At 37.4% G+C, this 12,124-nt stretch overlaps 1 protein-coding gene across 2 annotated transcripts in view; it reads right to left on the reverse strand.

Moving 5' to 3' along the window:
• The window catches only part of lgr6 (leucine-rich repeat containing G protein-coupled receptor 6), a 30,639-nt gene that overhangs the window by 4,987 nt on the left and 13,528 nt on the right, over positions 1-12,124 (reverse strand). The window contains exons 3-13 of one of the 2 annotated variants that reach the window (XM_077711370.1): positions 7,638-7,709; positions 6,638-6,709; positions 4,166-4,381; positions 3,985-4,056; positions 3,026-3,094; positions 2,493-2,564; positions 2,307-2,378; positions 1,881-1,949; positions 1,199-1,270; positions 276-341; positions 122-193 (exon numbers count right to left, since the gene is read on the reverse strand). In XM_077711370.1, coding sequence (XP_077567496.1) covers positions 122-193; positions 276-341; positions 1,199-1,270; positions 1,881-1,949; positions 2,307-2,378; positions 2,493-2,564; positions 3,026-3,094; positions 3,985-4,056; positions 4,166-4,381; positions 6,638-6,709; positions 7,638-7,709 — 924 coding nt within the window. Of the gene's footprint in view, positions 1-121; positions 194-275; positions 342-1,198; positions 1,271-1,880; positions 1,950-2,306; positions 2,379-2,492; positions 2,565-3,025; positions 3,095-3,984; positions 4,057-4,165; positions 4,382-5,554; positions 5,655-6,637; positions 6,710-7,637; positions 7,710-12,124 lie in introns of those variants that run through there. The other variant, XM_077711390.1, reaches the window with a different exon arrangement.

A 12,124-nucleotide genomic window follows, 5' to 3' on the forward strand; every position in this document is an offset into this window, starting at 1 on the left:
AAATGTTCAAGATGTCCGTTTTATTTTTAGATTCTTGGAGCAGCCATTTTTTACTTGGGGGCCATTTATATAAAAGCTTGTTTTTATTATAAAACATGTACAAAACAAAAGTTGGATTTACAGTATTTTCAAAGAGCTGAGCTGCTGGAAGGTGCTGGACTCTAGCCTCGTGATTTGGTTATGCTGAAGACCTCTGTTGAGAGAAATGTGAGCCATTGAGTAAAAATATGATTTTCGGATTATCGTTTTCTGGGATTGTCTTAGTTTACACTCACATTTCTTGTAGTTCAGAGCATTTGAAAAAACTTGACAGATGATGTATTTTGTTGTGTGACAGCTCCCTACAACACAACAAGCAAAACACAGGATACACTGCTCTTAGTTTGACTTTTCGTCATCTTCAGTTTTTCGTCTCTATGTATGAATGTACACTGGTACCTCTACTTCTGAAGTTAATTCATTTAAGAGGCGGTTTCGTCATTGCATTTTACATTAAAAGGCTCCAATCCATTTCATAGTTCCCAATACTACCCCTTAAACCCTTTAAAATCTCTTAATTTTGTATGAAATATGTGAGAATAAGGGGGATAAATATCATTATTTATTGAGGCATTAAAATGGATAAGACATGGAAAGACATTATCCAGTATGTAGCAAATTGAGGTTGGGGGTGAGTGAGGGATGAGGCAAACGTTTGGCAGTTGAGAAAACATGATTAGGTTAAGTTTGGTGAAATATCGATCTAACAATGATTGCCTTTGACGACTTTTCATAATTTTCCCAAAAACTGAGGTATGCACCGACAAATTTGGCAATACCATGACTCGTGAACACTTAGCTTTCTTTAGGCTCATAATGAAAAACAAAAGTTGAATTAACCACACTTGGAAACCTGCACAAAATCGCATGTTAGAAGTCAAACATATGCAGCTCACTCTTTGCCCCAATGGGAGGCCTGTGGTGTGTTGGGATCTAGCTAAAGGGAGAGCAACTCTGTATCATGCCAATACAGAATTGTACAATTGTAATTCTATTTTGGGAATGTTTGAATTTTTTAGACTTCACGTTTAATCATTCGAATTTCATTTGTATTTTGAGATAATGTTTTCCCATTCGGGGGTTTATCAAAGCCTGAATATTTCGTATGTACAGCCATTAGGAAGTAGAGGTACCACTGTATCTGTGTGCGTATACTTACAACACTCGTAGACTAGGCAGTAGTTCACATAGATCTAGAGGGAGAGTACTGAGTCCCGCCTGAGTCAGAGTCCTAAAGAGTGAGCAAGACAATTCCTCTCATTATTGTGGGAGTGCAAACAAGTATCAGCTTTTTCCAATGAGAGTAATTTTCTCATATTTTAAACTGTCTTTGACAGTCCTTAATCTGTCACATTAGATTTTTTTTGTTTGTCATTGCCAATGTCCCTCCCACTGTTTGTTTCAGATTCATCACTCGACTATTTTATTTTACCATACCATGTAGGGAGTAAATAAGTCTCATTCTTTAGGTAGTTGGCCTTTGCTAAAGCTCAAAGTCGTATGTACTCTTTTCATTATATTTTACTGTTTGTTCATATGGCCATGCAAATACCACAAGAAAAAAAAACTTCAGGGATGGGATGGCGTGCTTAAATCAATATTGATGAGTGAGCAGCCATTCTTTTTTTAACTATACGAGTCACAATTTAACCACCTGTCTTTGTTCATGAGGATAGGACAGCAAGTTATCTCTGGCAATCCAAATGTATGTAACCACTCCTTTTGTTAATGATTTAAACTTGGTGCATGTGCCATTTTAGTTATCCGGTATGTTGAAGCTTCTCCTTTTTAAGTAAATATAACTGTGTTTTTGCAAGTGGTTACTCAAGAGAGACACTCACAAAACTTCCAGGCTGGTGGTTCCTTTCAGGTCAGGAAAGTTTTGAATTAAGTTTGCTCCATTCAGTGAACTGAGAAGAAGAAGAAAAAAAAAGAAAGATGTAGTATCTGAAAAGTGCTCACTCTCACTAGTACATAACATATGTTGGTCCACTAAAATGTCTAACAGCTCATTTTAACCATTGCACTTTTCATCCAACATTAATACAGGCTGTTTTGGCCGTCTCACTAGACATCATAAGTCACCCCATTCAACATGCTCTTACAACACACACTCTTACCACATCAGGTCACAACACAGCAATATGGTAATACAACATAATTCAGTAGACCATTACATGGCTGCTCTTGCTACTTGGATCGCACAATGATTTAAATTGTGTTTCGGCCAACTAAATGAAACCATTTTCTACTGACCGCATACTTACAGTGTGTGTAACTTGGGTAAGAACTGGAAGGCAGATTTACCCACAAACTGGATGGGGTTCTCATAAAAATGGCTGCAAGAAAATAAAAATGGTTTATGTAAAAGGTAGTTGCATATGGTTTAAGCTGTCTACTGAAAATAGGCCTATAGCTTTTCATGTAGCGTTAAGTAAAACCATTAAACTCACATGGTTTGGAGCTGAGGGTTTCCCACAAAGGCCCTTTCGGGGATTGCTTTGATATTGTTGTTATGGAAGCCCCTGAAAATTAAAGTCAATATACAATATCTATATAGTTAGGTCGTCTATAAATATGGATCTGATTTGACTTTGTGGGTGTGGCTCTATGCTTGTGTGACAGTGGAATGTCATGTTGCACCTGCCATCACACAGCTGAAAAACATTTTGGGGTACAAGAAATTCGAACATGAACACGTATGCTGTTTGGATCTATGACACGTGTGTGCTGTGGAACATCTGCTGAGTTTAAGTGAAGATTGCGTGTGTGTGTGTGTGTGTATGTATGTGTGTGTATGTGTGTTTGCGTGGGTGTGTGCCAGCTGCTTTGGGCGAGAGAGATTGTATCCGAGTGCCACATTAAATTCATTTAACGGGATTAGTGGGGATAAAACAGCCACGATAGTCATGTTGGGCAGGTGTTAGTTTGTGTGAGTGTGCGTGTGTGTGTGTGCGTGTGTGTGTGTGTGTGTGTGTGTACGCACAGTTCCTGCAGCTTACTCAGTGTCCTGACGGCCAAAGGGAACTCCTGAAGATCATTGTAATTTAAATCCCTATGAAAAATAGATAAACATCAAGTTGCCATGGTGGAAAAAATATTTGTAAAAATTCAATAGATCTTTAACCCACAGGGCATGGAAATCATACTTTTAGTATTTACTGATTAAAGGTCTAATCCACCTACTGGTAATATAAATGTGCATTAAAAAGGACATGTCATTTTCTGTAGGATAAGATGAAGGATTTGACGTTTGCTTGATCCTTGCAATCATCTTATAATTTGGGTCTTATTGCTTTCCCAACAAACTTGTTGCTTGCAGTCAATACTTATCTTCATAATCCATCTTTTGGGCAGTAATCTAGTCATTCAGTTTGTTTGTAATAGATGTGTAAACACATCCAAAAACCCACACATGCTTGTATTCAGGCTCATTCCGAATAGGCTCATAAAGTTTTAAAACCGGATTAGTCTGAATTTATGATCATGTTTACTCTACCGGGTTAACCTTTTTCAAAGGATTATTATGTGCCTGTTTTATTGTCAATGAATTTTGGCTTTTAGGAGTACAATAAGTCGTTTTTTGCTGCATTAAAAACTACCAAAATGTGACGAGAGACACTTTCAGAGTTAAGAGGAAATTCATGAAATCATTATTGTAGTGAAAGCATTTAACATTACAACCATTTTAAGACGTAATGTTTCACAACTCTACTGTGTAATGTGACCTGCAATCTAAACGGATTATGTCTTTCAAGCATAAAGTCAAGAACTGAAACCCAAGTGACTGAGTGAATGATTGAAAGTAGCTCATACATTTTCAATATCCCTATAATCTTTACAATCTGACAAAACCGGCAAAGAGAAAATGTTTTAATTGAAATCAACCAATATTTTGGGTCATGAATGTCTTTAAATATGTAAATAGTTGGGAAAGATACTCACAAAGTTTCCAAACTGTGTAAACCTTCAAAACATCTCATGCCCATGATCCGAATCCTGTTGTTATGGAGATGTCTAAGGAAAAGAAAACATAATCGTTGTTGTTTGCTTGTTGATGTTTTTTTGATATTTTTTATCATTATCACCTCAAGCAACAGGACAAATATTAATATTCTGTACTTACAGTACAACAAGTGCAGAGAGGTTAGCAAATGCGTAGTCTGGAATATGAGTGATCTGATTGAGGGCCAAGGTCATAGCCTGAAGGGAGGGTAGATCAACTAGGGCAGTTACTGGGATCTCAGTCAGGGAATTGTCATCCAGCCACAGGTGTCTTAGAGCCCGAACCCCTCTAAAGGCACCAGCAGGTACTTCAGACAGGAGATTAGCATCCAGGCGTCTATGGAGTTAGAAAATGAGCCTTGTGAGTTTTTTATTCTGGTTTCAAAATGCTTCAAACGGATTCAAAGACTGTATTAATGAGGATTTTACAGACTCCACTCTACACAAATGGTGTATTCCGTGCGACAACAAAAAACCTGAAAATTGTGTCTAGTTTCACTAGCACAGGCATGTACAGTAGATCCAAATAGGATCTGTCACAAAAATATCTATACAAACTTGCAGTCTTTGGTCTAGTCAAGATGACAGAACTTAACGAAAAAATGATCTTCTTAAAACCACTGGCATGAGCATGAAATTAAAAGGGAAGAAATGCACCAATGCATTTACACTACCCAGGTTGATTATTGCAATGACATCCTAGTAAGATATAATATTCAATAACAAGTTGTATGGCACTTTGTGATCCCAAAACCATTAAATCAATCATTTAGGCAATGAGGCTTATCAAAGAGTTTATCAAATCATGCCCCCTCAAACACCTTCAGTCGTATTAAAATGAACAATTAATTGAAATGTGGTGGGGTGGTAAATCATGCCCTACTATTTTTCCATTATTTTACTATATTAAAGAACTCATAATCAATGTAAATTACTTGGCATCTCACCGATAAACACTTAGTTTTCATCTAAACTCCCTAATCTATCACTGTGATTCTTTGAGGCCGGTTGTGCAGCACCTTGTGTGCCCCGTCATGCCCTCTAGGCTTCACCAAACAAACAGAAACATCAAAGAACAATCTGGATTTAAATTCTCAACTCAGGTCTTTCCTCCCCAGGGATATTTTCCACCAAGGGGAGGGAGGCAACTGTATACACTGGCAAATCTTTCACATGACATTTTCATTGTCTTTGTTCTTTGAGCAGTTTTTCCTCCCCACTTTCTGCTATTTTTATCCATTACCTCGTCCCTCGGCATTCTGCGTGGACATTGTTTGTCCTTGACCAAAATCACAAGATGAAAGCTGCGGAAGACCCTTAAACCTTCTGGATTGCTCCCCAGGGCAAAATGATAATTGTTCCTGAGTGGACCTGCCAGGTCTCCTCCAGAAGGTCCAGTCAGAATACTAGGAATGTTTCACAGAAACCAATAAAGCAGCAGCTATTTCCTGTCCATTACATCAAAGTCGGGAGTATGATTATGGGAATGTGAGAAAGAACATTCTCTTACGTGGCCCAAGAGTTCTTTGAATTAGTTTCCTGTCTGAATTCCGGATGAGCACAATGCAGTAGTTGTATACTTTACTGAGTCACTTTGGAATACAGTGTTTTTTTTTTAATTAATGAGTTCTATGGCACGAAAAAATAATTATTGCAATGAAGTAGATCTTGTTTTTTGATCAAGGCATACTTTTCTATGATCTTTTTCTTTAATTTTTTTCTTTTAATCATGTGTTTCATGTCAGTCAATGGCGCCGGCAACGTCTGCTTTCCAAAGTTTTTTTCACCTCAATCATCCTGTGCTGGTCTTATCATTACTTTAATGACAAGATACTTTTTTTTCTATGCAGGGATTTTTTTGCGTAGGTGTGTTTCCTCTTGTATTGAAGCCAGCTCTAAGGGAAGTGATTGTACTAAAGACCACACACAAACTTGCATCGCACATTGAAAGCAAAGATAGCTAACTGAATATTGACACAAACCGACAAACAATTTGGCTTTGCAGCAGAATATTTAGAGATGTGTGAATAGGTTTTTTTTTCAGCAGAGTTGATTACGAGTTGTAATGTTCAATTATCTTTTTTTTATGAGTTAAGCTCACAATAGAAATGTGAAATTTGGCTTCACATATATGAACATTAACACAAAGCAGGCATGTGGCTTTTATCTACCATATATTGTTATTAGTGGAGACACATGAAGACCAATGTCCACGTGCACACGCAGACATACAATACGTAATAACACGCATACGTTGATCTGATAGATGAGACAATTGAGCCACTAAACAATAATTAGCAAACGGATAGCAGTGTGGGTGGTGCAAGAGAATAAAGAAGAGTGGAAGAGGAAGAGTGGGGGAATTAATGGAAAATGAGGTTGTTTCACAGCTCATTGGAGATGTTCTCCCTGGCCTCCAGTGTCTGCTGTTACCCTCATGGCTTCCAGATGCTACCATGAAGTGCGTTTACACGGACAGACTCAGACAGCTTCGTATTGAAATCAGAAGTACTTAAGCTGGTAGTGAAGTGCGGGTTGTGGCATTTCTTTCTCGACTAAATGAGACATGTTTATGTATGTGTGTTTAACTCACAATGAAAGCAGGTTGGGTAGATTCCACGGAGCATCATCGGGAAGTTTTTCCAGGTGGTTGTTTTGTAGCATTCTAACAGGAACACATAATATGCATTAGTAGCTTAAATAACTCGTGATGAACAAATGGTGAGGGCACATAAGTCATTCCATTATGATGAGAATCGGAACCAAATAGGACAAGGTCAGTGAAGGTAGAGGAAAGTAGAATCTCCTTGGGTGGGCTGTTGATGTCATCCTCAGAAGAAAATAGCAATGAGGAAGTGGCAAGGGCAAGCAATTGAGCACTCAATTTCCCTCCTCTGTTTCTCTCCGAAATTTGTATTTTTATAGTTAAGTGTTTTTTGTTGTTGTTTATGTTAAAATGGGACTATGAGAGTTTGACTGCTTTTGATGGGCAGCTGCAGATGAATCATGGGGACGAAAAACAGTTCTGATGTAGTTAATTTGGTTAGTAAGGAAATATTTGCTAAGTCCAATCTTGACGGTCTTTGTGAGTATTCATTATTTAAACTGCAGTTTTTAGACTGGTGTTGCATACATGTGTATTTTTGATGAGATTTTATGAAATATCTGTGGTGCAGTTTATAGTCAGAGCTGTGCTGTAATGCAGAATTTATGGTTCTCGTGAAAGTTTAAAAGATTCGCCTTGTCTAACACCCACTAAAGATGTGGCCACATTTCATAAGGTTTTGCCTGACTCTGGGTATTCATATTTTTCGAATGTAATTCTTGTGGTATTCAGGGCTTGCATGAAATAGGTTCATGGTGACTACTTTGCGACTTCTTGTAATCATGGTGGGTGGCACACCTAGGAGGTCCTTGAAGTACACTGGTGATAGTGTGAGTGGTGTTTACCCCCCCCAAAAATGGCTGAATTATTTCAGTGTACTTGCTATTATCAAGAGAGCAACTTCTCACATAATAATCTAAAAAATAAGTATGGCAAGAAGATTAAAAGCTATAAAAATCACTTCTGAAAGGAGGAAGAAAATACTCACAAGACTTTAAGATTGTGGAGACCCTGGAGTGCGTGGGCTGAGATATATTTCAGTTGATTTCCAGAGATTCGCCTAGGGGGTAAAATACAGATCAGAATGTGAGACAAAAAGCACATTACAAGCATAAAGTGGATAAAAAAAGTTGAACCCCATAAGGAATGTGATGCTTTATACTTTGTTCTGTACTTTTGCATTTGGGATCAAGTGCTGCCTGCCATGACTTCATCTTAAGGCTTTGGAGTGAGTGTTGGGCCACTATGCAAATAATATTCCATTCCTTCAATGTGGTTGCTATTGGACTCAAGCACACCCTGAAACCTTAAGCAATCAAAGCGAGGCGTGATGAGTGAGTAATGTCTGATTTTAATGTGACGCCGGTTAGCTCTGCAAGTGCTGAAATAAAATGTGTCCCTCTTTTCCCGTGTACATTTATATACGTACGAGAGCCATACGTGCTAAGGTATGGCCCTCTCTTTGCATATGTGTGTTGTATGACAGCTTGTGCTATTTTCCATGTCCTTGATTTAAATTGGGCTCATTCTAAAGAGCCTTGAGGTTCAATGGAGAAAAACCACACACATTCATAGAAGCAATCCAATCAGCTTGTTTATCAAACACAGCACCTAATGGTCACTTGTGAGTGTGTATAAGATGTCCAAATAAATAGCGTTGAGTCCAACAGTATAACTCTGAAGGTCAGAAGCTGGAAGCTCAGTTTAAACAGATTTGCGCTTCACAGCTTGAGACCACCCAATTTGGTTAAACATGAACCCACACGTTACATGTTACACATTGGCATCTTCTTTCTCGAATTCTTGCTCTTTAGTCAGTCAGCCTCATGTCTTGGTGCAAATCTAGTCGCATAATGATAGAATACTGGCTCCCCCTTCTAAACCTCCATCAGCACTATCACTCAGATGGTAACAGACAAAGGCTCGGATCCAATAGTTATGTCAGTATTTGTCAGGTGGACGAAACGTGCTGGCGAATCACTCAGATTCACATTTACATGCCAATTCTCACACGCTTGAAGTGTCTGTTCATGAAGACAAATACAGAAACAAAAACATGTGTATATTATAAGGTGAATGATGGATTGTCTGCAAAGTAACATTGGCTATTTAGCAGTAAAAATTTCAAAGGTGGTTTTTGTTTGCTTATTTATTTTTTTGAATGGCTGACGTTATGTTGCCAAAATAAATGCCAACATGTACACTGTTTATATACTGTTTATATCTATGTATAGATATCTTTTGGCTGTCGTGCATGTATTTAAACGATGCTGTGAAAAAATATTTATCCCCCTATTTGAATTCTTTGTTTGGAGTTTTATACTCTTCATTGAGATCACTAAATATCAGACTCTTAAACATAAAATACAGTTTTTAAATGAGGATTTTCATTACTAAGTGAAAATAATCAATTCAAAATGATGTTTTCCAGTATAGAAAAGTAATTATCCTCATGTTAAATCATAAATGACTATGGCTGATTACATTTTTTTTTAAAATTGAGTGTATTTTCCCCTAACTAAACTATAGTCTTTTCACATTTAGACACGTTTAATCAAGAAAGCACTTAAATATAACCCGAATGACACATTAAATTGGCTATAACTTGTCTAAAAAATAAATAAATAAATAAACAATCTCTATTTTATGTTTACATTTCGATCAGGACCTTAAGTGGACAAAATTTCCACCACACATGCACGCAAAACAATTTAAGGCTTCTTCATAGCAATTTGTACCCAACCAATCTGTGTCATTCGATGCCATCAAGTGTATAGTTGTGGGCTTTTAGTGCACCAAGTGACTATGAGTTAGAAATGGCCAATAGTATTGCCCAAATGTGGTGATTTCCAAAACAGTTATGTGGCTCATCTTATATGGGCTAATTATTGGACTAATGGGTATAGGCATGTACAACTGTTAAGTATATTCTGTGTCTGTAAGGGCAGGGAGAGAGAGAGCGAGAAAGACAGCTATACAAGACATTTTAATGTATTATTACATCAAAAGCAAAGGCGGGTAGTGAAAGCGTGTTTTGTTGGCATCGATGGACTTCACCAAATCACTCTTTGGAGTTTCCATGACATCAGTCTGTTTATATATGTGCATATGTACATATGGGTGAATGTTCCGCACTTTAGCTTTCATAATCATTCCAAATCAATCTGACTGTAATGAAAAGCGCCTTGCTCTTGTCAAAGCATTGCCCCAGCTGTTTTTTCTTTTCCTTTAATTTGATTTCAGGATGGTTTGGACTCCTGTTGGCCCTTGTGCTTGCATAGTTAAAAAAAAGCCTCAGTTTTCACCCCAGTGAAATGATTTTATGGGATTAAATAAAAAGTACCATGTTGATTTTATTATTTTACATTTTTCCAGAGTCAATATAGTTAGTTGACTACCTAATTAGTTGACTGTAAGCCAGAACTCACACTGGAATATAAACTGTCGGTGTCAACGTTATATAATAGGATTTTTACACCAAAATACATGTACATAACAAACTAAACCTGTACAAATCCATACATTTGATTCACTGGACCATAAAGCGCAAGGTTCAAAATTTGGAAGGGGAACAAGTAGAAGGCTTATCGTCTGAAAATAATGGTTTCTGAATTTAATTTCAAAAAATGTACATTTTTATTCCAATAAATGTGACAAAGCCATAGTGATCATATTCGATTCTGGTAAAAGATTTTGGTTTGTAGTGTCTGTATTTACAAGCACACAGGCATGCACAACCTTTCACACCTTTTATCCATCAAGTGAAATTTGATCTCTCCTTCTGTTGAGAGGTCCGGCCTTTGGGTCAACCACTTAACCTGGCATTAACCTCTGGATTTATTGTGATAGAATTATAACTCTGAAAACTGTCAAAGGAATGCATGGCATAAGAATTTTCTAGAAAAACAGGATCGGTGAAAGAAAATGACATGAGAAAATGGGTAATATAACTTAATCAAGATGGTTTCTTTTGCATGTACCTGAAGGCTTAAGAGGGCCGATAATGTAACGTTCTAGTGTTTTTAATCTTGCTTTTTAACATTTGAAATTAGTTCTTGTTTAGGACAGCTCCTCCCATATAATCTGAACATTGAAATATATATGTAGTTGAGTAATTCCATAATCAACTCAATCCCAAAAATGAAATAAATCTCATAAAAATATGACATATGATCATTAATCCAAAAAAGGTAACAAAACGGGCTGAACATAACATTAGCATCCATTAAATTAAAATAGATTTAATGTCTGTTATTGAAACGGTCTATTTTGTGCTTCTACAAAACCAATATCTTTTAAATTTTAACTGTGTGTGACCATAAAAGTGGGAGAAAAGTATCTAAAGAAACTTATCTGCAATAGATTGCGTGCTTTGACATGAAATTAAATGGAGGTATACAGCGGGGAGGCAGATCTAAAGCCCAACGTAAAACCATTTATCACTCAACTAGTCCCGACATGGTTACTTGTCTCTTGTCTCTTCTGGTGCTATTAGTAAATCCAGTGCTTGTGCAGCAGACACTTTGTCACCCTTGTCCGGTTGTGTTAATATACAGTGTACCTTTTCCCATATATAATCACAATGGAATAGTAAGTTTATCATGTATTGTCTCTTTAGTATGTCCTCTTGTTATGTATATCTTTCTGCTTTCATATGGGCAGTATTTCACCATTTCACCAGAAGTTAATGTTTAGCTCACCAAGTAGGCTATTCCACACTCCTTTTTCAACAGTGTCTATGTTTTTTTTTTCAGGAAGCAGTGAAGAAGGTACAATGGCTCTTAAAACAAAACACATTTGGTCCTTTTTCAAAGTCAGTACTGTACTGAGTAGTTTGACTTAAAGACACAATTGCGATTGTTTTGGACTGAGAAAACAGATGGTGCTCCGACCAATCTTCTTCTCCCTCTCTGTCATCGATCACCAAAATTCTTTGCCAATTTTATGACAAAGTATTAGCCAAGTATTATAATTTTTTGAACGGAGACCTTAAAATTGTTATCTTGTTAACAGGTAGACTGCAGTTGGCAAATTATTTAATTCCTAATTAGCCTATTGGCTTCATCAAGGGCGAAAATAAGTCCCACATTTTTTCGAGACAAATGAAAAATTGCGATAAAAAACGCTCTTTGGGGACAGGCCAAAGCTTTTCTAATCATGTTTGTATGGCTGCTATGACTTCCTTGTCTGCATTACGAGCAGCTGTAGAATATGGGGTTGTATTGGTGCGCAAAGAACCTGCTCAACTAGAGTTAAAGAGAAAATATTCCTTCTAAATGAATATCAGGTTCCTCTGAGCACTCATTCCAAGGCTCACTGGGCTTTGCTTTAGGCAGTCTCTCAGTGGGAGAGATGAGAGGCAGACCGGAGTCATCAATCGCTGTCGCTGAGGGGAGCACATATCAGCCGCTGAGGATAGCTATGACTTTCTTCTCATGTATGAGTTGTGACTCTCGAAGTTTATTACCTAAATAT

This window comes from Stigmatopora nigra, chromosome 1 (assembly GCF_051989575.1).
Source record: "Stigmatopora nigra isolate UIUO_SnigA chromosome 1, RoL_Snig_1.1, whole genome shotgun sequence".
Lineage (NCBI taxonomy): Eukaryota > Metazoa > Chordata > Actinopteri > Syngnathiformes > Syngnathidae > Stigmatopora > Stigmatopora nigra.